The 26,154-nt window shown below is 38.8% G+C and overlaps 1 protein-coding gene across 1 annotated transcript; it reads right to left on the bottom strand.

The window, feature by feature from the left end:
* Nucleotides 1-1,242: 1,242 nt before the first annotated feature.
* LOC119792688 (clathrin interactor 1-like) lies at nt 1,243-25,210 on the bottom strand. The gene is made up of 12 exons (XM_038299432.1): nt 24,990-25,210; nt 13,859-13,963; nt 13,656-13,752; nt 9,244-9,352; nt 8,877-9,056; nt 8,243-8,411; nt 7,791-8,007; nt 7,015-7,093; nt 6,856-6,933; nt 4,702-5,012; nt 4,324-4,507; nt 1,243-2,464 (listed from the first exon to the last, which is right to left on the bottom strand). The coding sequence occupies exons 1-12, from the start codon at nt 25,028-25,030 to the stop codon at nt 2,100-2,102; spliced, it is 1,935 nt and encodes a 644-aa protein (XP_038155360.1). The 5' UTR covers nt 25,031-25,210; the 3' UTR covers nt 1,243-2,099.
* Between the last annotated feature and the right edge of the window lie 944 nt (nt 25,211-26,154).

The following is a 26,154-nucleotide window of genomic DNA, read 5'->3' as shown; positions in this document are numbered from 1 at the left end:
GCAAAAAGGACAGAAAATATCCAGTTAAATCTGGTAAGCTTGGCTAATATATTTAACCTTTACCCACTAACTTAAACAGCATTCATTGGCTTTCTTTCTACTAATGGAATAAATTAAACGTAAGACCTCAAACCTTGGTTAATAACTTAATATAAAAAAGATCAGATGAAAATGATGTGTATGTCCCCAGAGCTCACTGTGAACTGCTTCATATGAGCCATCTGTGGCTGAAATTTTATTGACATAAATTATCGACTCTGGCTAAAGTGGTGAGACTAAAAAAAATTTATAATCCATTAAAATACAACTAATCACATGGAGCGTAATGAGTATTTGGATTCCAGCATCAACAGGCTCCTCCGGTATAGAACACGGCGTTCCGTACACTCCTTGTGTCAGGTTTCAGCTGAAATCTGTGACAGACTCAGAATAAAACGACGAATCAACGAATCCTGCTGCTGAAAAGAGTTGTTTCATGGAATAACCTGCAGTATAAACATGTTTCAGAACAACAGTTATCTGGCTTTCTGAAAGCTAAAATCTAGAATTTGTAGGGATTTATCCCAGAATTTGTTTTGCGTTCCCACTTCTCCTCCCTTCTGAAACTGGGTCTTGGAGTTTTTATTTACCACATGTTGACATGTACCCACCAGGGAGACATTTGAACCAGAAGTGACACATTTAGGTCACTCTTCTCAAATTGTATAGTAAATCTGGTTTTATGTGTAAAAAATAACATCTAACATCAAGATCCATTAACAGTTGTTTATTTTTTTTTAAGATCAGTCACATGTTGTACTGATTCATACTGCCATATTGTTTAGAACCAAAATACATAGTAATAACATAAGGAAGATTCAAAGTCTACAGAAATAAGTTGGCATAAAATGTTGTATAGTATTCATTTTTTTAAAGAATTATTATTATTGATAGAAAATCTTATCTGCAATGAAAAATAAACTCATATGCTATGATTAAAGCACATGAGCGAAAAAAATGGTTTCCTTTCAGGTATGAAATGGCAATGTGTGTGTGTAAAAAAGTTAAAATTGAGGGTAAAAATTGGAAGATTCAAACTGGCCTAGAGACCACAGGGCAGCGGCAATGCTGATGATTTCGCCGCTTCACCGCTTCTCTTCATTGCTGTTTTTGTTGAGTCGTCATCCTGTTGGGTACAAATCGTCCCCTGGTGGGCAGCACCATGCCATACCATCAAAAATTCACCTTACTAACAGCTGGATGTGTGGTAAAAGACGAGGGATTTAATGTTATTTTCTAGACTAGTACTACTAAATCAGTTCATAAAATTAAAATGAATCAAAAGCCTTAAGTCATATTTTAACGTAAAATAGACCATGACCAGATAATAATATATAATTGAGTAAATAAGATCGTATGATTGACTGCCTTGTTATGTTCATAATTAATAAAAATACAGAGAAAATTAAATGTACACAGCGCAGCTTAAATCAGAGTATTTTTAAACCTTGCAGGAACAAAATCAAAGGAGGAGGAGAGGGAATGCGGCCATGTTTTAAAATAGAGCCACTAACAACCAGACCAACATATAGGAGATGGCAAATCTAAGCACAGACAGACATGTTCGAATGAAACGGTTTGCTTTGAAACATACCAGCATCTGAATTCAAACAAATAGAAATGGATTGCTTTGTTCGACATGTTTCATGTTTGGAAATGGCTTAGCAGTTACTTTGGGTTAAACTTCATGATAAAAAAAAAACAAAAACGTAATTTTTCAGCTACAATGCAAAATTAAGGCCTCAGTACCATTTTAGTTGAAGTGAATTGTGTGTGGGGAAAAAAGGAATAGAGGAAATATACGGTTTTATAAAAACTCATGCGAAGACGATGATTTTTCCAGTAAAGGGAAGTAGAGTTGACCGATTATGTACCAACACCTTCATACCACCTGTGAGGAGAATCGGTGGGTTCCCCCCTTTCACCCGGATCGCGCCATCAGACCAGGCCGGTGAACCAGCTCACCAACAGTCAAACATGCAAGGTTATCTTCATGTCCTTCAGTAGTTCATACGCTCACAGTTTCACGCACACATACACACACACACAACTGTAAACCTTCATTTCCCAAAGCTGCCAAAGTTAGCGAAGGCATCTTGTTTTGGTGGGATCACGGCTGGGCTGATGGAGTGACTCAGACCCATTCCTACTCCTGGGACCCCCATCCCCCCCAACATCACAGGGGCGGCCATGCCCATATTCATGCTCATGTTCATTCCCATCATCCCTTGGTTCACAGGAAGTCCGCCCTGTAAACCTGTGGCCATCGAAGGCGGCATGCCCACACCCACAGTAGCAGGCATCCCCATTGTCATGGCGCCCCCGGCCATCATGGGGTTGGCTGGTCTGATGGGAGTCACTTGAGGCGCTGAGCTGAGGTTTAGTCCTCCAAAATTCTGAGCCAACAGGTTGACCGGTGGCACTCCTGTGCAAACACACAAGCAGAGATATGAAAGGATTTGTCTGTGGTTGTGAGGTTTTAAAATGTGTCAGTGCTTTAAAAGTAGTATAACACCTGGACCCTTTTAACAATTAACACCCGAAAAAAAAATCTATGAATCTTATAAGACAGACCAACACAAATCTCTAGAGAGACTGTTTTCAGTGAAGATGCAGCAGTTCTGAAAGGTTGTTGTAGGTTTGAACAGAGCACAGTTCAACCATTATAAGCAAACTAATTATGGAACAACTGCAAATCTACCAAAACATTGCCTGTCATCCTAATCAGGCAAACCAAAGAAGGAGCGAAGAGATCCACAGCTCAGGTAGGAGAATCTGTTATTATCCATCATTTGAGGACTGCATGAATTATAGTGGATTTAACTCTAAACATACAGCCAAGGCTTGAGTGCACTTTCAGATCAAAACATATACACCAGTGCTGCAACTAACCATTATTTTGCAAATCAATTAATCTGTTGATTATTTTTTTCAATTATTCGATTAATAATCAGATAGCCAAAGGTTCCTTAAAAAGATTTTTTTGCTAAATAAAACCAGGTGAATCTAAAACTTTTCCACTTGAGTTCTGGATAGAGTATTCTGACAGACGAAAATGTTTTTTGTTTTTTTTTAATCTTAAATGCAATATGTTTATATGTTCTTTTACAGTTTTGATATAATTATTGCTCTAAGTGGGTCGCTCTGTCCGCTTAAGGCATGTTTTACAGTCTCTATACTCCAGGTAATGATTAATCAATCACTAAATTAGTTGACGTCATTTCAATAATTGATGAATCACAATTAATCCAATTCATTGTTTCAGATCCTTATATACACATATTAAAATGAATTCCCTTGTCAAAGCTCTGAGCTAAATCAATAAAAGAAACTGGCAAAGCTTGAAATGTAATGTTCAGGGATCCCCTCTGTCCAAGCTGACTGTGGTTGGGCTACTATATAAACAATGTAGATGCGAAAACATTGGAGATAGATACCCTTAAATATTCAGCTCAACAATGTACTGACTTAAGGGTAGACAGTGCATCCCACACTTTTCAGGTTTTTATTCATACAACGTTTTGAGAAGCTAGTGCCGTCCTGAGCTATCTCTTTAGTTACGCTGCTATAGGCTTAGACTTCTGGAGGACATAGGGACCCCCCATTTCATCATTCTATCTCTATTCTCCCACTCTGCAGAATCTGTTAGTTTAATCTCTAACGTTCTGCTGTTGCTGCTTTTTCTCATAGTGGCTTTGCTTCGTCTGTTCCTGTTTGGCTGTGACTCCATCCTGGAGAGAAATATCAGCTGTGCTGCTGCCATCAACACTTTTGTTTATAGATGTTGGGGCTGCTTTTAGTATCTCAGCTTCTGTCTCCTTGAATCCCAGTCAGCCTCGGCAGATGGCCGGTCACCCGAGCCTGGTTCTGCTGGAGGTTTCTTCATGTTAAAAGGGAGTTTTTCCTCTCCACTGTTACTACATGCACGCTTATTGTGAGGGATCGCCTTCGAGTCAATGCAATCAACTGCTTTTCCTGAGATAGAAAACTTTGAATCAATTTGACCGTATGATCTGGTGAATTGTCTCTGTAAGTGCCTTGAGAAGTGGCGCTATAGAAATAAAGTGAATTTAATTTAATTTGTATATTCTATTGATCCATCATGCAGGGTTAAAATAAGAATAAAACCCCTAATCTTGGACGTTATTTATGTAACAAAATGTGAGGTGGTTCAAAGGTGTGTAAATACTTTTGCAAAGCACTGAGAGGTTTCAGGAGTTCCCATTGACTAAGTTAGCAAATGGAAGCATTTAAAGAAAAAACTGAGGTGTAAAAAGCCTTTACCTTGTTGCTGGATGATATTGTTCAGGGTGGGGGGGGATTTTGTGGGGTTGAGGCCTGCAGAGAGGAAGTCCAGGCTGATGTTGACAGATGGGTCGGACCAAGTTGACCCTAACGATCCCTGACTTCCAACACCAGTCTTCTGCTGCGATCCCAATGGCTGCTGGGACACCATGCCCACCAAATTCTGAAACACATGACCAGTGTCTCTCTACGATGCATTCGTGTTCCAATTATACTGCAGTAAAATTTCACTTCATGTGTATATTTAAAGTGAACACTTCCTAAAAAAATCTACAACCTAATCCTAAAACTAGATCCTTACAGACAACTATAGACTATTTAGATAGTTAATAAGGATTTATACAGAAGTCTGGATACCTGTTGAGAGCGGGAGTGGGGCATCGTTGGCACAGGGAACGATGCGCCCGCCGTCACCCCTCCTAGAGAGAAGGTCATGCTCTGAGAAGCACTGAGTGTGGTGTGTGGATTGGTTGGTCCGCTCATCAGGTCAAAGAGCTCAGCAGACGGTGGCACAGAGGAGGGATTTGAAGGTGTTGTTTGGACTGACGGTCCGCTGCCAAACAGGTCGGTGACTGGCTGGGAAGGAGCAGAGCTAGATGAAACTGGAGGATTTCCTGAAAAGGAGCTCCAGTCTCCAAACTCTCCGTTTCCATTGGATGAGGCAGCAGCTGGTCAACAAGAAAAAAATCAGGTGGTCAGCTGAAATGTAACCTCTTGAAGGTACAATACCTGGACATGATCAGTATCGTCAGCACCACTGGACTATTGTTTCAGAGCTTGTGTTTGGGTTGAAAACAAAAAAATTTTTGACATTGTATTTGTCCCCCTCATAATTCAGCAGGGTTCCTAAACAATTTCTATTTCTGATTTGTTTCTTTTATTTTAGATTCTTGATGTAGATTTGAAAATACAAATGGCAGATATCTACAAATCTATCAGGCGTTAGATTACAGACAGTAAGTTTGAAAGGAAGGATGGAAGAAAGGAAAGACGTCATTCTAAGAGGTCCCTGATATGTTCTGCTGATGTTTTCGGGTCAATTCATAGAGCTGATTTTGCTTTCTTCCACCAGTTACATGATAAAGATGACAAAATTATAACAAATGTTACATACCGGTATATGATTTAACCCTTTATAGGGCATTTAGAAAAATACTTTAAAATTCAAAATTTTATGTCTAGAGTGGTACTGGTGGACAGAATAAGACCTTTTTTTAACATAAATAGAAATAATGGCAAAAATAGATATCGATTAAATAACCAAAACAAGTAACTTGGCCTAATATGGTTAAAAAAATAAAATAAAAAAATCCAAAGTGCTTCTATGAGAAATTTGTGAAAAACACTAACAGAAAGAAAAATACATTTGTTGTTCCTACATAACCATCAGAACATTAATGCTGATACAGGAAGTTTTTTTTTTTTTACTTTTTAACTTGGCTTATTAACTTTTTTAATTGACTTTTTTACATTTTTAATAAGTTTGATTCGTTTTGAACTCAACTCATGACCTTTTTTGTTTACTAAATGTACAGTAGGTACCATGTCACACACAGTAGGTAACATTAGATCACTGGTGGCATTCTATGAAGCGGTTAAGGCCAGGCATACACTACGATTTCTTTCAATTGTTGTACTCAGCTACAGCTCAAACTGTGCGATGAGATCGCAGGGTTTAAAAGCTCACAGCTTACGATGTTTGTTCTTACACTGTATGGTCCGACGCGATCTAAATGCTCACACTGCACGTGCAAAATCCACACGTTGGACTCGGCACCGAAAGATGGCACTGGTCGGACTCGTCAATCTAGAAGAAGATGAAGTACTCCCTTGTTTGCACATGCGCAGTCTGTAAGGTTCTGGAAAATGGGCTCGTAGCTCTGCCTCAATAGTGGGATTTGCTCACCAACACCTCACCAGGGCCGACTGAATTTCAAAGATGTTTGATTTTCTCCCGACCTTACTATTCCGAACAGGAGGTGGTCTTGAGAGGCTGATCGCCCCTTGTTACCCCCTGTATATTACACGACGCAGGACGCACAATAAGGCTTAAAATTTTATATTTTATTAAGGCTTAAAAAGACTTTGAATCAATTTGACTGTATGATCTGGTAAACTGTAAAGTGCCTTTAGGTGACATGTGTTGTGAATTGGCACTATATAAATAAACTGAATTGAATTGAATTCAACTTGGCCCAATCAAAAAAAACTCTCGCAGGAGAATCGGGCCAAAAAGGGCGAAAAATCGTACAGTGTATCCCTGCCTAACTCAGCTTAGAAATAGAGATATATCTTGCGGACCCTTCAGATCGCATTTTACCTCAGATTCGTTTGCAAAGTGGTATTTATATCCAAGGAACCAAAACTGGTAACTTGGATGATAAAGGGTTAAGTACAGGGACCGTAACAGGGGTCAGGACCAGCGCTACATGGGGCAGTGATGGGTCCTGCCTACAGTAGAGCTGCTTGTTTTCTGATCACTTTAAAGAAGCTGACAGTGAGGAGCCTTACCAGTGGAGGTGGGGAGGCTGGCGGAGGCTGCAGGTGAGGAAAAGTCAGCAAAGCCACCTATGAGGTCTGAAGTCCCTCCTGGAGGAATGAAAACAATCTTACAAGAGGATGTAGAAGTGTGTTTAAACATAAAGATGATAAAAATCTGTTGGTGGTTACCCGTCGCTATGCTCTCGTTGTTTGTGTCAATCACCAGCAGGTCAGCCAGTCCACAGCTGGAAGACTGTTTAGCTGAAGTCTGAGGAGAAGGACACAGCGATTAAGGCCCCGTCCACACGAAGACGAACCCTGGCCTAAACGCACAAATTTTTCCCCAAACCAGCCTCTCATCCACACGAAGCCGGCGTTTCGGGGGTCTGTAAACAATCTTTTTTTTATTCAGCCTTCAGAGTGGGAAGATTTCGAAACGCCGTTTTCGCGTTTCCATCTTTACGCTCTAACCGCATATTTTTTTTTACACGCATGTGTCATAGCGTCGCCTCTAAACACGCATGCGCGACCAGTATCACAACAACAATGGCGCCGTTGCTGCTAATGCTACTCACCCTGTTGTCGGGCTTACAACAGAATCTTCTTCTTCTGGAATATCTCCAGGAAGAACGGAGCAATATCGACGACATAGTTCAGCACCTGAATTTGACTTAACCACGAAAATGGACCCGCAGGGCAACCATGTATAAATATTAGTGCGCATGCCCAACATTTCGTCGCTTATTTTTGCTTTGGCACCACAGCGCCACTTACAGGCCTGGCATACATTTTGCAGCGTTTTCATGCATTCGTGTGGACGCTCACATTTATTTTACGTCTCCGTCTTTACGGCAAACGTTTTGGAAAATATCAGCGTTTCGTGTTCGTTTTGACTTCGTGTGGACGGGGCCTAAACCTCCATAAATCAGGATGACTGTCACTTTAGCTGTATTTTCTGGGCTCACCTGTTCCTCTGGGCTCTTGTCTCCTGTATAGTGTGCTGCAGCACCTAGGTCCAATGTCTTACTGCTCGCTGCTCCGCTGCGTTTCCGTGTCGTGGTGGTTGTGGTCTCTGTTGCCTGTGTGATCTGGATGCTCTTCGTCGTGACAGTTTCCTCCTCGTCTTTGAATTCGATCGTTTCCTGCCTCCCGTTTCTTGAGCCTCTGTCCTCCTCATTGTCACTATGGAAACCAGTTAAGGGATTATGCTAAGGTTGATTTGCTGTGCCTTGGCATACATCTGAGGGTTTGGGATCTTTGTGCTCTATGTAATGGATACTGCTGCACTATGATAGAAAACATTAAAATGCGGCTGAATATTGATGCCTGTTATGAGGCATATGTCAGGAGATTGTATTTGCCACAGGAACCTCTCATCTGGAATAGCCTAAATATGATTCCTAGATTTTCTGTTTACCTGATCCTGTCAGGCGAGTCATCTCGCTCCTTCTTCCTGAACTTGTTGAGTGTGTCGTCAATGGTGCTGCCTATCTTATCGCTGATCTCTCCGAGCTTCTCGCTGAAAGGGAAAGCTCCTCTGCTCTTGTCCCAGTCCTCATCCCACTTACTGCGATCCAATTCATTAGCTAGTAGAAAAAAAAGAAGAGTCAAAAACAGAGAGATTTAGTTTCCACTGACCATACAAGAGTAAGCCCTTATTTTCACGGCACATATTTATAGAATGTAGGTTTTGTAGTGATACAGTATAAAACACGTCTGAGCCACAGAATGTGATAAAACTTTTTACCAAAAGTTCTTCTCCCAAGCCACAGAATGAAAAAAAAATGTAATAGCTATTTCTAAATATCTTGAAAACATCAAACAAACAAAAAAATCACTTGTGTTTTTCTTAGATTCCATATTTCCATTCTTAGCCGTTTCCGACCTAATCTATAAACTAAACCATTTATTCACTGCTAAGATTAAATGTTCATCCACAAATAGACGTGTTTTTACAGCTGCTATATAAAATATTTTTCTTATGTTCTGCAGGAGGGACATATTATGGTATAAATAAAGGCAAGCTGTCATATAAAATCTGATATACGTACAGTTCTTAAAGCTGCTGCCCCCTCCTCCACCCATGCTGTCAGAGGAGACTCCAATGTATTTATCCTTGTTCTTCTTTGCTTTCTTTCTCTCTTCTCGGAGTCTGTCATCATCCTGGACGAACTCCACCATCTCCTTCACCTTCTGACGTACATTTATGCCCTGATCCTTCCCATTCTCATCTGTAGAAGCATCATATGGACGCAGTCACAGAAAGAAAACCCCTAAAAAGGCATTTCTAGTTCTTTTAATCTCCTGTTTTTATTTATTTTTTTAGGCTAAATAGGTCGATAAATTCTCAACACAAGGTAAGCAAAAAAGAAACTCAAAATCTCCAAACAGTGAGCGATTTTGTTTTGGGGGACTCACCAATAAAATGATAATTTTCTAGAGATCGCAGGTCATAGATGTGCTCTCTGGCACTGGTGACGACTCTCTCAGAACCGTTCCGGATCAGATAGGCGAGCAGGAGTAATGCCTGGATATTGGAAAGATGGGAGAGAGAGAAACAAATGCTTTATACTACATTCACCCAAGGCACCAACAGACACACAGATTGGTAGCCAACTTGGGGTTAAAGTGCCAAGCCTGGGGGCCTGTCCAGGGTTCCTACAGCATAAGGCAAGTTAAATTCAAGACTTTTTAAGACTTCTAAATGCCACTTGAAATAAAAATTTAAGACCAAATTCACAAGAAACACAAGAAAAACCCGCTTGCGACAACTTAACCCAAAGGTTTATTTTAACATAAACCACTAAACTAATTTTTCAAATTTTGAAAAGCTTCCCATTCAGGAAGAAAGCTAAAAACACCCAAATGACGGATATATTTTAACAATTATTTAACTGAATTCACAAACTTTATTTTAGCAGGGAACAAAACAAGCAGTTTTAAAGCCACAACATAACCAGTGCTAAGTCTTTTTTGCAGCTATTTTTCTTTGTATGGTTTTCTTAGTATGTTTGATTTGGTGATAAGTAGAGGCGTTGCAGAGACAAGGGTGGAACAAAACTGAGAAATACCGGCTGTTTCTCAGTAACTCGATTTTGATGCTTTGTGTTTCATGCTTCGCATGTGTGACTCCCCTGCCTGAATTCCCATCGTTCTGAGCTTGAATGACTTCTTGCAGAAAATAAACTGTGCCTCATGTATCTTCCCTGGTTTTAGCCATGGAGAAAACTCCTGGTTGGATAGCCAATTTTTGTTACATTTACACTTGCTCATATTTTCTAGACAAAAAGTTAATGGCGCATCTCCCAAATGTCCCGGCCGAAACAACGCTTTTATTGGTTCCGCTATCGGGACGGAACCAATAATGGCGAGTGTTGGGTTCAAAAATTGAGGTTTGTACAAGAAGAACTGAAATACACAGTAAGGGATTTTCAAACAACAGCTCCTGCAGGAATGGAAGAGAGTGCACCCAACTCACTACTCTCTCTCCGACCCCCCTCCTTGCAGTCGTCTTTTATTAACAGAACATAACGCATGGTTACAAACAGAGTATTGTTCTGAAAGGACAATTGATCAGGTCATAAGACAAGATGCTCTACTGGCTGTAATCACAAGGCATAGCTCTCCTCTTGACTGAATCATAAGATAGAGTGAAGCATCTCATTTCTACAATGTTTCATATGAACACACATTCATTTTATAATCATCATTGAATAAACCTAACAGCGAGCCAATTAATTTTTTTTATTAAAAAAAGTCAATTTAAATGTTTTATTTAGATTACAAAAATAAATCGTAATAAAAATAATCCTATTTATGATGTTTTAAAAATTAAGACCTACGAAAGACTGATTTAAGACATTTTAATACCAATTAAGGCCTTAGTTTTATTTTGAAGAATTCAATGGCTTTTAAGACTTTTTAAGGACCTGCTGGAACCCTGCTGTCGTGATGAGAGAAGAGAAATCTGGAATCAAATAAGCTTTTGGATTGCATAGTAACTACTTTTCACCACACAGCTCAACAGCTGGGTTCATTTAACTTACACTGCACATCAAAATGGACTAAAGTCCAACATTTAAAGTTTGTTTCATGAGTTCTGTTCCAGGGGGTCTTTCATTTTTTAACTGCTTGCTAAAAATATTTCAGCATGCTCACTTTGTAAATGTCTCCTTCAATCGAGGCAAAGAAAAAAAAGAAAAGAAAAACACTTAAACATTAGGACAGCCATTAAGTGGATGGTCTCTGTGGGGTTCGGCTAACGTTTCCTGGAGGGGGGCATCAAGAATCCATTGTGCTTTCTGCTATGAATCATAGCGTTGGTAACTAATCCATGAGGTTGAGGCTCGGGCGACAGTCTCATTCCAAGGCTGCAACATAATTATACCCACACCAGGCATGCCAAGTACCCAAATTTCTGGTTATTTTTTTTGATCCCACAGCTGCTGCAGGATGTACAGTTTGCTGCCCCTGCTGTGGCTGCAAACAGAAACAACCCATCCAGCGATCTGTACATACAGAGTAAAAGAAAAACCAACCAACCAACCAACATCAAACCAACTGTTTACTGATGGTTTGATGTGATTTCTGCAAATTTACTGTTCAGCGGGCCATCCACTGACTGCTACAGCACTGCTTAGAACAGCCAGACCCAGTTTAAGTTACAGGTCAGAATATGTCTTGTACATAATCAGAGTTAATACAGCAATGTCCGTGTTGGGTTTACTTCATTTTACTACACTTACAATATTTTTACTACCAAAACAAAAACAAGCATATGCCTTGATTAAGACCTCTTCATGCTTGCAAAAACTTCGGCAGCATCAGAATCTGTGAATATGTTTGGAACAGCTCCCCATTGTCGTCATTTGAGAAATAAAGGTGATGCTATGTTCATACCGAACGCGTTTTGAGCAGCAAAAAAGCGTCTGCTGTAGGGCTAAAATAATTAATCGGATTAATCGTGATTAAACGATTATTGAAATAATCGTCAACTAATTTAGTAATTGATTAAACGTTATAGAGACTGTAAAACATGGTTTTAGCTGACAGAGCAACCCACTTAGAGCAGTAATTATACCAAAATTGTAAAAAAATATATATAAATATTTTGCATTTATGATTGAAAAAAAAAAACATTTGTTCGTCTAGCAATATGTTCTATCCAGAACTCCTGAAATGAAAACGTTTCACCTTGTTTTATTTTGTAAAATACCTTCTTTTAAGAACCTTTTGTTATCTGATTATAAATCAAAAAAATTATCTACAGATTAATCAAATTTCAAAATAATCATTAGTTACAACTCTAGTCTGTTGCTTCATTTTTTTTATAATTGTGTACATTAAAGGTCAGAGGTGCTTCAAGAGCATCTTTGGTACACCTAACAGCATCCAGCAAAGTGTGTCCACATGCATGTGATGCTTCTGCTGCTCCTGTTTTCAATGGCAGAGAGTAGCTTTGCTATATTTGTTGTGATAAGTTGGTAAAAAGTATTTTTTTTTCAACTCCAGCAGCTGCTGCTTGTGAAGCGTGTCACGCGCCTCAGATGTTTAGTAGCTCATGAGGCGCTGCTTCAGCTGCATCAAGATGCACTGTTCCTGCTGCTCGAGACGCGCTGCAGGACATTTTGGCTTTCAGGAACCAGAGGACCTCAGCTCTGAGCGCTGAAGTTGGTGTCAGGATGTTCTGCTATCTTCTTCCGTTGCTGGTAATACTGGTTTGCTGCTGAGGTGTGACTCCAATAATATGAGATGTCATTGGATCTCAGTAAATAAAGTCCATGGTAACGTTTTTCTGCGAACTATGTAAAAAGCCTCTCGGTCATCCTCCATGACCTGCTGAAGCCAGTCTTTGAATGTTGGGTTATCAAGTTCTGTAAACTTAAATGCTGAAACTAAATGACTAAACTACTTTATCTAAACTACATAAAACTCATAATTTCGTAAAAGTTCTGGTAGTGTAACGTGGTTTTTCCAAGTACATTTAATTAGTATGGATTATATATGTCTTGATTAAGCATATTTTAATAAGGCAAACCTTAAGTTTAATTAAGAAGTATTTGTGCAGATTTTGACACTAAGAGCAAATTGGTTGATTAGTTGACAGTGGGTGTGGCTAGTGCTGCATCGCCATAAGTGAGGTTGCTGTTAATGAGAACTGTTTAATCGTACAATACACTTGAATGCAATTTACAAAATAAAACAATACATTAAGATGTTAACACTCATATCACTTCAACCATAAATAAATCAAATGGACTTAAAAATACAGAATTTGATTGTTCCTATAATTTAATAGCCTTAGTTCATAAACTTAAATCGTTTTAAGGCAATCAGCGCTTCTCGTTGCATCACACCTCAACCCGCCTTAAAGCCAACGCTGATTGGACGTTCGTTTGGTGAACGGCTCCAAATTTTCTTTAACGAAGTCTCCAGACTGATTTGCGAGTGAAACCTTGAAAGCTCGTGAGATCAGGATGGTCTCACGAGGCTAATGGTAAGGTGCAAAAGACTCGTTTCAACATAGAAAGAAGGTGGCAACACCACGCATTGCACACAGCAAGTCAGCCAGCCAAACCAATAGAGTTGATCAACATCCGCTCAGTTTCTGCCGAGTATTCTTATTTTTATACAGCTTTTATAAACTGAAACATTTAAGTCAGCATCAATGGAAAAGTCAGAATATATTGAAGGGGTGAGACAAATATTAACAAGTCAAATTGTGTTTTTTAGAAAGTTACACTTCAAACACAAAGAAAACACCCCAAATCTTCATTTAAATAAACCAAGAGCAAAATTTGTGGAAAAGATACAACGTATTGCAATCATACCTTATAAACTCGTCTCCAGTTTTTCTTATTATCCTTCAGCATCCTGGTCCAAAGCATGTTCATCACCTCTGGGAACTGCTCATACATAAACGTAGCTCTGCAAACAGATGAAGTCAAAATTAGAATCATTCTGACGGCACGGATAAGTGAAACAAACTGTATTCAGTTAGCCTGTGAACAAGTGTGAATGTCCTTGGACCTACTTGGCTATCTCTCCCATTAGCTGTCCAGAAGGTCCCCAGGGGTCATCATTGGTTGCTTCTCTAACCTTGGACTCTATCTCTGAGTAGTTCATCACCACATTAGTGCTGTTGACAAAAACATGTAAACCTTTGATCATTAGCAGTACTACTATCAAACAGCTTCGTTGCTGCATTTGACAAGAAAACATGAAAAGCAAAAAGAAAAAAATAAATATTGATTTTTGATCTTTTTTTGTGTGTGCATTCTTGCTTCTTACGGCAAGCAGGTAAACTAGGTGCATGTATCTACTGAAACTTCCCATTCATTGAACTTCATTGCTCTCGCAGAGATCACTGTATTTCACCTTTTGCTGGCCGTAATACAAACTCTCTCTGAATATTTCCCAAACTACATCTGCTTTTTTTCTCATTTACTGATCACTTTCTGTCTCTCTCTACTCGCAGTCAGACACAGAATACAGCAGAAGGTCATGTTTGTACTTTTAAAGCTTGCGCGATGATGCACCGTAACCCATTTAATATGCAGGTTTTAGGTCCCCACAGAGCCAGAAGATAGCAGAGCAGATTTATGGAGTATATTTGTGCACAACATTGGGTCTACGGCTTGATCCAAATACCTTAAATTGTAGCTCCTTTGACCTGTTCCTAACTACTATCCCTTCAACTTTTGCAGGATCAACAGATAGAACACTATCCAGAGGGGAAATGAGCTCTGGACTGCTGTGCTCAATCTGGAGTCATTACTGGACGGATACACACATGGATGAACAAAGGACAGTTTGTACATTAGCATGTATCACACAGGATACAGATGAAGAAATGTATGATAATGTATTTTTATTAAACTCCATGAAGTGAGCTGTGCCAACATTCACGAAGGATTGTAACTGAACTGTGTAGCTCTTAGCGACTGCTAGTAATGACAGGAGGTCCTTATGCTAACTGCACTGATGCTCCTTCCTAACTGCCAGCACTGTTAACTTTCCACACAAATGCTTGATCCATCAAAAACAATTTTCCCTGGACATGTGTGGTTCCTCACACCAACTTTGACCCAGGAATATTGACATTTTGGAGGAGAGGGGGAAACGGCGACCCAGATTGTGAGGTGAAGAAGTCTTCTCAGATGTTCAATTTCAATTTATAAAACATTAGTAGTAGATTTAGTCATCAGGAGCATCTAATATCACAGTTTAATGCATATTGGGACTGCGGAAAATAAAAAGTGCCTGTGAGTAGCTCAAATCCTTATGGGGTGTATAATATCTGAACACTTCCTCACAATCTCATTCCGCTCCCAATAATCAAATCATAGATCCATACATAAAAGCAGGAGTGTCCCAATACAACTTTCTGTTTCTGAGAAATAACCGACACCAGTATTAGCACAAATTATGAATGCTTCCATTTAGGGCTGCAACTAACGATTATTTTAAAAATCGATGAATCGGACGATTATTTTTTCGATTAATCGATGAATCGGACAAAAAATATTTTTTATATTAACCTCTTTATTCCAAAATAAACATTATAGACAGAACAAACAAGCACACAAGTACAGGTTGCTCATTAACTGTACTGGTGCAATATGAAAAATAAATGTTTGTGTTAAAACTACGCAAACTTACATGAGAAATGTAGATGTACATCCACAAAATATAGGGTACTTTGTTTCATAAAGCGCAAAAAAAGACATTTTTGTTTTTAAAAGCCTCTAAGGGGTTCAAACAATAGGCCCCCCCATTTCAACAAATGAGTTTTTTTTAGACTAGAAGAGTTCTGCCTTTTAAGACAGGAAAGTACAGCAGTTAAAGTTGCTACTTGAGAAAATACTGAACCATAGAGATAAAAATAGCCCTGTGATTCAAATTATAAATTGTATTTGGAATAAAAATGAGAGAACTAGGGGTGCTAAAAAACACATCCTCCAAAGACAGATATGTACATGGGAATGTGGCATATAATTAATTGACATATTACTGATCTTGCTGGATTTTATTCTGCTTTACTTCTATAAATTGCAGGATCATCTTTACTTTATCTTTGCCAGATTTAAACTTTAAAAGTCTTGCCCTCATAATTTGCAAGTTAATTTATTTATAAAGTAAATGTAAACGCTGCTTACGCTAGTTCAAATGAAATTTAAAGTAAAATAAGTAGCCAACCTTATCACTGTCTGTAACCTACTAACAAGATAAGGAAAGCATCAGATGAGCTACCTGAGAAACTAACGTAACGTTTCCCCACTTTAAAACCAAACAAACATGGTGGTTCCGTGCCATGTTAATTTCTTTTGAAAAAAGTTGCATGTTATCACTTTTTTCACTTTACAAAGCGCAGGCTATTTTAATTATTGTGATCAATTTGCGCCGTCAATCCCGGTGCATGCGCGCTTCATTTGCAGTCTGGACGCTGAGGCTCTGACTGAGAGGGACTCCTGCGGGAAAACGCGGTTGGGGTGGGGGAGGCGCCCCACGGCAGAGTAGGAATGATACATGCTTTCACGTAAGAGTCTCCAAAAGCCACCAGTGACACCGAAAAAAGTCGCCAGATTTGTCGCTAGTCGCTTTTTTGAAAAATAGTCGCTGGAGGGGTCTGAAAAGTCGCGGAGTTGGCAACACTGCTCCTGCGGCGCTGACTCGCTCTGCCGTATTTTTTTCCCTTCCTCTTTCAGTCAAGAGGCAGTGATGACGGCGCAGCGGATGACGCAATAATCGCGCGACACAACTAATCGATGATGAAATTCGTTGCCAACGCTTTTAAAAGTCGATTTTTATCGATTTTATCGATTCGTTGTTGCAGCCCTACTTCCATTACATATTTTGCATTGTAAAATGTCAGAAAAGCCTTGATCAAGTGGAATTACTAAAACTGAGAGCGATCGTGAGCAACAATAGGTACTAAAACAACTTATCCGTGCAATATTAACCAATAGATTGCAGGAAGTTTAAACAGAAGCAGAGTGTTTTTATCAGCGCCCCAATAACAGATTTAGGTGTAGGGAGATATAACCCCATATTTGTTTTCTGGCAAAAGGACTGATATTTATATCGCATTGGAACATCCCTAGATAAAAAAGTAAGACGTTGAGGGTAGGGCTGCAACAAACTATTATCTGGCGAGTCGATTAATCTGTCGATTATTTTTTAGATTCACGTATAGCCAAAGATTCGTTCATTACAAAATCAAACCAGGTGAACTACAATTTTTCCACTTGTGCATTTCTGGACAGAGCATAATAATAGATGAAAACATTTATCTTAAATCAAAAAGTTATATTATATTATATATATATATATATATATATATATATATATATATATATATATATATATATATATATATATATATATATATATATATATATATATAGTACAATTTTTGAATAATTACTGTTCTAAGTGAGTTGCTCTGTCAATTAAAGGCATGTTTTACAGTCTCTATACTCCAGTTAATGATTACTTAATTAGTTGACGATTATTTCCATAATCGATTAATAACGATTAATCCGATTAGTTGTTTCTGCTCTAGTTGAGGGTTATTCATACTAATTAATGTAAACGTTTTAATACACTAAGACAACAGTGTGTAATAGATGCTGCTCTGTTGGAAGATGTTGGAAATTAAGAAAAGCTTTTCTGTCTGAAGACAGGAAGAATCCTGCTTCCCTGAATAATAAATAAACTTTGGAAAAGGCTTTGTCCTGCTGACCTCTTCATCAGATAACCAGCATGAGGACAGAGGCAGAAGCTTCTCTGGGCATAAAGAGGAAATGTGTACATGAGAGTAAGATGAACACAGGTACGCTGCTTCCTGCCTTCTTTTGTCCCTGTAGCTCATTTTCTACTCTCTGTTCCCGCACATACAAAGCCTGTCTCTTTGTAAGCAATCCTCATTCTGTGGACAGCTGAATGAAAGAATCTGCTTAAAATAACTTTTCGGTTCTGTCTTTTCTATTTCCTCTGTGCTCCCTCATAGAGAGACCTTTTCTTTACCTGCCTTCCTCTCCATCTCTTTGTTCGCTAAAACCTGCCAAACTCGCAGAAAGAGTAAAATGACAATTTATCTCTGCCAGCAGCAGCTTTTAACTGTGTTATAATCAGCTATGGTAGAAAACAGAACGCTCTCCATCAGTCTGACTGATTATTCGCAGGAAGAGAAATGCTTCTGCTGCCAGTTGTATGGAGGAAGATCAATAATGGAGTGTACTCATCATGCTCAGCCAGCCACAACCAACAGCTGATGGAAGCTGTTGTCCACTACACAATTTTAAACCCAGTGCCCCCTAATATCCTCCCTCATCTAGCTTTAACATTTATTCCTTGTGTTTTAGAGGTATGCCAATACAACGGTGATCTATTTTTTGTTAATAAAAATAATCATGAAAATAAAAAGAATTATCATAAATTCTGACTTTAATGTTTTCCTTTCTTTAGAGGGCATCAATTGAGGTTGTGCATTACATACAGTTGAAGCTGTCTTTCCTTTTCTAACAGCTATTAATAATTTACATCAATCTGGAGTCTCAGACGTCTGTCCTTTCAGCTCCAATAAAGCCTTATAGATACTGAAGGTTACAGTATTCCTGATTCATCTTGTCTAGTGTTGGCATTAAAACACTCCACTGAAATGTTTCTGGACCTATCGGTATGATAAGCAAACCAAGACAAGAGGTTTTCTGCCGGTGTAGGACTATATTCCTTTTCTCCAATTTCTATAATTTTTGGGGTACCACCAAGCTCCATTTTGGCCTAATGTTCTTTTCTTGATACTTCAGAGCTTTATAGCTCATTATAATATCAAAGTTTGCAGTATTGCAGTTACAAACGACTGTTTTATTGACATATTTATTCATTGCAATTAGAAAAAAAGAATTTTAACAAGATTAAGGCACTAAATCTATCCCCTAAGCCCCTTCATACAGAAAAAGTTTGTTTTCTGCCACAGGGAAGAGAATAGTGAGTTGCAGCTGGTTCACAGATTCATTTACAATTTAGAAAAAAAAGTAAGAAATGTTTCACACAAAGGTTACAACTTAGTCCTGCAACAACGGACTCTTAAGTGTGAAATATGTTTTTTTTCTCCCTCTCTTCCCCAATGTGGCTCCTATCTTTCCACAGAGACAATGGCAGCGCTAGGTAACAGCCTGGACCTGGGCAGCCAGGTAACCGGTGGGAACCTGGCAGCTTGGCCTCAGTTAATCACCCCCCACCCCTCTCTCTCAGCGCCCCCCACTCTAATGTACAGGTGCTGGTCATAAAATTAGAATATCATGAAAAAGTAGATTGATTTCAGTAATTCCATTTAAAAAGTGAAACTTGTATATTATATTCATACATTACATACAAACTCATATATTTCAGATGTTTATTTTGTTTAATTTTGATGATTACAAATGACAACAAATGAAAATCTCAAATTCATCATATCAGAAAATTAGAATATTGTGAAAAGGTTCAAAATTGATGGCCCCTGGTGCCACACTCTAATCAGCTAATTAACTCAAACCACCTGCAAAAGCCTTTAAATGGTCTTTCAGTCTAGTTCTATAGGCTACACAATCATGGGGAAGACTGCTGACTTGACAGTTGTCCAAAAGACGACCATCGACACCTTGCACAAGGAGGGCAAGACACAAAAGGTCATCGCTAAAGAGGCTGGCTGTTCACAGAGCTCAGTGTCCAAGCACATTAATAGAGAGGCGAAGGGAAGGAAAAGATGTGGTCGAAAAAAGTGTACAAGCAAGAGAGATAACCGCACCCTGGAGAGGATTGTGAAACAAAACCCCTTCAAAAATGTGGGGGAGATTCACAAAGAGTGGACTGCAGCTGGAGTGAGTGCTTCAAGAACCACCACACACAGACGTATGAAAGACATGGGTTTCTGCTGTCGCATTCCTTGTGTCAAGCCACTCTTGAACCACAGACAGCGTCAGAAGCGTCTTGCCTGGGCTAAAGAGAAACAGGACTGGACTGCTGGTGAGTGGTCCAAAGTCATGTTCTCTGATGAAAGTAAATTTTGCATTTCCTTTGGAAATCAAAGTCCCAGAGTCTGGAGGAAAAGAAGAGAGGCACTTCATCCACGTTGCTTGAAGTCCAGTGTAAAGTTTCCACAGTCAGTGATGGTTTGGGGTGCCATGTCATCTGCTGGTGTTGGTCCATTGTGTTTTCTGAGGTCCAGGGTCAACGCAGCCACATACCAGGAAGTTTTAGAGCACTTCATGCTTCCTGCAGCTGACCAACTTTTTGGAGATGCAGATTTCATTTTCCAACAGGACTTGGCACCTGCACACAGTGCCAAAGCTACCAGTACCTGGTTGAAGGACCATGGTATCCCTGTTCTTAATTGGCCAGCAAACTCTCCTGACCTTAACCCCATAGAAAATCTATGGGGTATTGTGAAGAAGAAGATGCAATACACCAGACCCAACAATTCAGAAGAGCTAAAAGCCACTATTAGAGCAACCTGGGCTATCATAACACCTGAGCAGTGCCACAGACTGATCGACTCCATGCCACGCCGCATTGCTGCAGTAATACAGGCCAAAGGAGGCCCAACTAAATACTGAGTGCTGTACATGCTCATACTTTTCATGTTCATACTTTTCAGTTGGCCAACATTTCTATAAATCCTTTGTTTTTATTGGTCTTCAGTAATATTCTAATTTTCTGATATGATGAATTTGAGATTTTCATTTGTTGTCATTTGTAATCATCAAAATTAAACAAAATAAACATCTGAAATATATGAGTTTGTATGTAATGTATGAATATAATATACAAGTTTCACTTTTTAAATGGAATTACTGAAATCAATCTACTTTTTCATGATATTCTAATTTTATGACCAGCACCTGTATGTGATGCATTGTGACGAACGGTTGTACTAAAACTGTAATATCCCTCTGAGATTATTAAAGTAGGTCTGATTCTGATTAACAAGTGAGCTAATCTAGCTACATACTTTTCCTTAATGCGAAAGAAAATAATAATAAAATCAAAATAGCTTCATTGGTTGATATCAATCAGCCCTATTCATGTATGTAAAGAAGATATTTAACCAGTTGAATTTATGCACACCCCGTTGTTAATTTTAGTGGCTGAGGTTTTGAACCTCACCATAAATGTTGAAGCAATTCTGATTATAAAGAGAAGTAGATAAGAGTCAGGATAATGTGGGTTGGATTAGTCTACTCACTGCCATCTTATTGTATCTCATGTACTCTCTAGCTCTTCTGCATTTATATATACTTCCTTAGACATTCAGCTCACAAACATAACTTTTCCTGTCCCTGTGAATTGTTAGGTTTATTTCCCTCCTTTTTAGAAAACTATAAGATAAAAAGACAGATATAAAAAATACCAACTTCCTCCAAATACAATAAAGATTGAGAAAATAATCCAATATTTTTATGTCCTATTGATCAGACTGATGCACGGTTTGTATGGTGGTTTGAAATGTTTGTTTCAATATCCAGTTTAAAGTAATACTATTTATTGCCATGAACCAATTATATAAGCTTTTTACACACACAGAAGAAATGACTGCAATATGAGATTTCATTTGTCACTGGATCTGTATATTCCAACAAAATGTGTCTTCTGAATTTAACCCATCTACCTAAGAGTAGTACAGGAAGATTTTCTACCTCCTCCTGCAGGGTAACACTATGTATAACTATATAATAACTATATTCTCAAACCTATATCACAGAGACATAACAATCGGCAAAATGCATGTATTTAGAACAGCATTGTACGGAAGAGGATTAGGGGCCACTGAAAAACTAAAAGAAGTTAAATGATTTTTAAATATTATTTCAGTTTAATATGGGAAAAAGTCAGAATTCTGACTTCAATCTCAGACTTATTTCCTCAGAATTCTGACTGAATTCTGACAGCTAACAAACATGTTAGCATCAAGCTGTAGCCATGTCTTTTTTACAGAGAGTAGTTCTCTTGTTTTAATCACCTTCTGCTCTTTCATTAATGAAATAGCATCACCGGGGACCCCTCGGGCACGTAAAAAGTTGCCTAATTGCATCATTATCCACCAATGTGTTACTGGCCCTCCCAAACAACGGCCATATCTCTTCCTTTTTGGTGCCCATCTACATTAAGATCCACAATTCTGAGATTAAAGTCTGAATTCTGAGATCTGAGAATTTTGAGGGGAAATAAAGTCAGAATTCTGACATTAAAGTCAGAATACTGAGATTAAAGTCAGAATTCTGAGGGGAAAAAAGTCAGAATACTGAGGGAAAAAAAGTCAGAATTCTGAGGGAAAAAAAGTCAGAATACTGAGATTAAAGTCAGAATCCTGATCGGAAAAAAGTCAGAATTCTGACATTAAAGTCAGAATACTGAGATTAAAGTCAGAATTCTGAGGGGAAAAAAGTCAGAATTCTGAGGGGGAAAAAGTCAGAATTCTGAGGGGAAAAAAGTCAGAATACTGAGATTAAAGTCAGAATTCTGAGGGGAAAAAAGTCAGAATACTGAGATTAAAGTCAGAATTCTGAGGGGAAAAAAGTCAGAATACTGAGATTAAAGTCAGAATACTGAGATTAAAGTAGTCAGAATTCTGAGGGGAAAAAAGTCAGAATTCTGAGGGGAAAAAAGTCAGAATTCTGAGGGGAAAAAAGTCAGAATACTGAGGGGAAAAAAGTCAGAATACTGAGGGGAAAAAAGTCAGAATACTGAGGGGAAAAAAGTCAGAATACTGAGGGGAAAAAAGTCAGAATACTGAGGGGAAAAAAGTCAGAATACTGAGGGGAAAAAAGTCAGAATTCTGAGGGGAAAAAAGTCAGAATTCTGAGGGGAAAAAAGTCAGAATTCTGAGGGGGAAAAAGTCAGAATTCTGAGGGGAAAAAAGTCAGAATTCTGAGGGGAAAAAAAGTCAGAAGTCTGAGGGAAAAAAGTCAGAATTCTGAGGGGAAAAAAGTCAGAATTCTGAGGGAAAAAAAGTCAGAATACTGAGGGAAAAAAAGTCAGAATTCTGAGGGGGAAAAAGTCAGAATTCTGAGATTAAAGTCAAAATACTGAGACTAAAGTCAGAATACTGAGATTAAAGTCAGAATTCTGAGGGGAAAAAAGTCAGAATACTGAGGGGAAAAATGTCAGAATACTGAGGGGAAAAAAGCCAGAATACTGAGGGGAAAAAAGTCAGAATACTGAGGGGGAAAAAGTCAGAATACTGAGGGGAAAAAAGTCAGAATTCTGAGGGGAAAAAAGTCAGAATACTGAGGGGAAGAAAGTCAGAATTCTGAGGGGAAAAAAGTCAGAATACTGAGGGGAAGAAAGTCAGAATACTGAGGGGAAAAAAGTCAGAATACTGAGGGGAAAAAAGTCAGAATTCTGAGGGGAAAAAAGTCAGAATACTGAGGGGAAGAAAGTCAGAATACTGAGGGGAAAAAAGTCAGAATACTGAGGGGAAAAAAGTCAGAATACTGAGGGGAAAAAAGTCAGAATACTGAGGGGAAAAAAGTCAGAATTCTGAGGGGAAAAAAGTCAGAATTCTGAGGGGAAAAAAGTCAGAATTCTGAGGGGAAAAAAGTCAGAATTCTGAGGGAAAAAAAGTCAGAATACTGAGGGAAAAAAGTCAGAATTCTGAGGGGGAAAAAGTCAGAATTCTGAGATTAAAGTCAAAATACTGAGATTAAAGTCAGAATACTGAGATTAAAGTCAGAATTCTGAGGGGAAAAAAGTCAGAATACTGAGGGGAAAAAAGTCAGAATTCTGAGGGGAAAAAAGTCAGAATACTGAGTGGAAGAAAGTCAGAATACTGAGGGGAAAAAAGTCAGAATACTGAGGGGAAAAAAGTCAGAATACTGAGGGGAAAAAAGTCAGAATTCTGAGGGGAAAAAAGTCAGAATTCTGAGGGGAAAAAAGTCAGAATTCTGAGGGGAAAAAAGTCAGAATTCTGAGGGAAAAAAAGTCAGAATACTGAGGGAAAAAAGTCAGAATTCTGAGGGGGAAAAAGTCAGAATTCTGAGATTAAAGTCAAAATACTGAGATTAAAGTCAGAATACTGAGATTAAAGTCAGAATTCTGAGGGGAAAAAAGTCAGAATACTGAGGGGAAAAAAGTCAGAATTCTGAGGGGGAAAAAGTCAGAATTCTGAGGGGAAAAAAGTCAGAATTCTGAGGGAAAAAAAGTCAGAATTCTGAGGGAAAAAAAGTCAGAATTCTGAGGGAAAAAAAGTCAGAATTCTGAGGGAAAAAAAGTCAGAATTCTGAGGGAAAAAAGTCAGAATTCTGAGGGGAAAAAAGTCAGAATTCTGAGGGGAAAAAAGTCAGAATTCTGAGGGGAAAAAAGTCAGAAGTCTGAGATTAAAGTCAGAATTCTGAGGGAAAAAAAAAGTCAGAATACTGAGGGGAAAAAGTCAGAATTCTGAGATTAAAGTCAAAATACTGAGATTAAAGTCAGAATACTGAGATTAAAGTCAGAATACTGGAGGGGGGAAAAAGTCAGAATACTGAGATTAAAGTCAGAATTCTGAGATTAAAGTCAGAATTCCGACTTTCTTCTCATATTATACTGAAATGAAATTTAAAAATCAGTAAATTATTTATTTTTGTTTTTCCAGTAGCCCTAATCCTCTTCCGTAGCATTGCCATTTTTATCTAAATAGTGTTTATTTGCCAGGATGCTAGGTTACTGAGGAGCGCGGGCGTATAAGGAGCGATTGTGAGGAGAAAACTCGCTGTTCCTTTACTGTTTAAGCCACTATTTGTCCATCCTGAACAATAATAAGCCCTGTTCCTGTTGGAGATGTATAATGTGTTGAACGGACATGGAGACGATGAGCATCCTTAGGGTGCGACAAACAGACAGGCTCTGCTGCAGCAGCACTCTGAGGGATAAAAACACCTGACCTGCATAGAGCGGAATTAGCTAACTAAGAGGCACATTGCCCTGGAAAAAAAAGCCACATCATTTGAATTTATGGCACAATGATTATGAATTATCAGCTAGCCACTCGATCAAAGCTAAGAGCTGAAAGGCCTGTATCCTTTCCTCCATCACGCGATAAAAGTTGACGATGCTGCCCCGGAGAAAGCCGCTCTATCACCGGTTAGCTCAGGAGCCACTTAGCATGTTAGCACTGACCCCGCATCTCTGTTGGTACTCACGCTTTGTCCACGAGCTCCCTGACTTTCCACATGTTCAGCATCTCCGCACGGGCCTGCGGGCTCCCCACCTCGAAGCTGCGCCTCCCCCGTTTCACGACACCCCCGCAGGTAGAGGTGGAATCCGATAACTGACGACAGAATCCCTTCCGCTCAACGAGCTCAACTGAACTGAACAGCGACCGCTGCGGGTAACGGACCCGGGCCACAGTTGCTACGGAAACGGCCTCTGTCGACGTCACTCCGGCGTCGTGATGTAGGCTTCATCCAAAAGCCAAAGATGCAAAATATCAGAGATCATTAAAATTTTTGCGTTTAAATAAGAATAATCCACATCAATCTAGTTATTTACAATTATGTCTTATAGATGATTATTTTTATTGATGATGTGTGAATCCTTTAAACCTTAATAATACCTGCCGGTTAGTGTAAAAACTAATGTTTTGCCAATTAGTTTAACAAATTAGGATAGTTCCTCTGTAAGGATAAAAATTTATCTGGCCAAAATTTGGCAATGAAACGAGAGCAGTGTCCTTGATCTAAAAACATTAATATTAAAAGGTTGGAGCCCTGGATGTCTCCTAGAGTACAAACGTGTATGATGTAATAAGGTTAAATATATCCTTATATCCCTCCACCACTTCACAGGTAATTTCAGTCAGTGCATGTAGTGACCAAGAAAATCCATATATACCTCCTCCCCATACTACCAATGGGATACCAAGAGAAACATAAATAAGATCGGGAGATAGTTTAGCATGGGAGACTATGGGAGATAGTTTCATACAAATTTATGAAAACATGTTTTACATCAGTTTTTACAAGGTAGACAACCTTTTTCTTAAAAAAAAAAAATTGTATTTCTATTTCAAAACTAATTATTAAAATAGTTACGGTTTACATCTGACAAAAGATGTTATTAAATTTTTGTAGTCGCATTTTAATACATTTTGCTTTTTACAAACTTTAAAGCTTTAGTGTTTTTTCTTAGATGTTCAAAATTAAACAACAAAATACAGAGCCTGCAGTACTCACATCCAGAGACCATCAAGTATGGCAGTCTGAGCAGATCCAAACCCACAAAAAGTGAGCTATCTTCCACTTTATACCATATGCCAACCTGGGATTCATCAAGAGCATTAAGTGCTATCAACTCACCACCAGAGGG

The sequence above is a fragment of the Cyprinodon tularosa genome, unplaced genomic scaffold (assembly GCF_016077235.1).
Source record: "Cyprinodon tularosa strain WSP-4 unplaced genomic scaffold, ASM1607723v1 ctg429, whole genome shotgun sequence".
Taxonomy (NCBI): domain Eukaryota; kingdom Metazoa; phylum Chordata; class Actinopteri; order Cyprinodontiformes; family Cyprinodontidae; genus Cyprinodon; species Cyprinodon tularosa.
Note: the sequence above shows the minus strand (reverse complement) of the source record. Positions and strands in the feature narration are given on the sequence as shown.

Coding starts and splice junctions, on each gene's coding strand:
- LOC119792688 (XM_038299432.1), bottom strand. CDS start 25,030: ATGCTGAACATGTGGAAAGTCAGGGAGCTCGTGGACAAAGC. Junction 13,753..13,858: donor CTAATGGGAGAGATAGCCAA/GTAGGTCCAAGG, acceptor ATCTGTTTGCAG/AGCTACGTTTATGTATGAGC. Junction 4,508..4,701: donor CCCACTCCCGCTCTCAACAG/GTATCCAGACTT, acceptor CATGTGTTTCAG/AATTTGGTGGGCATGGTGTC.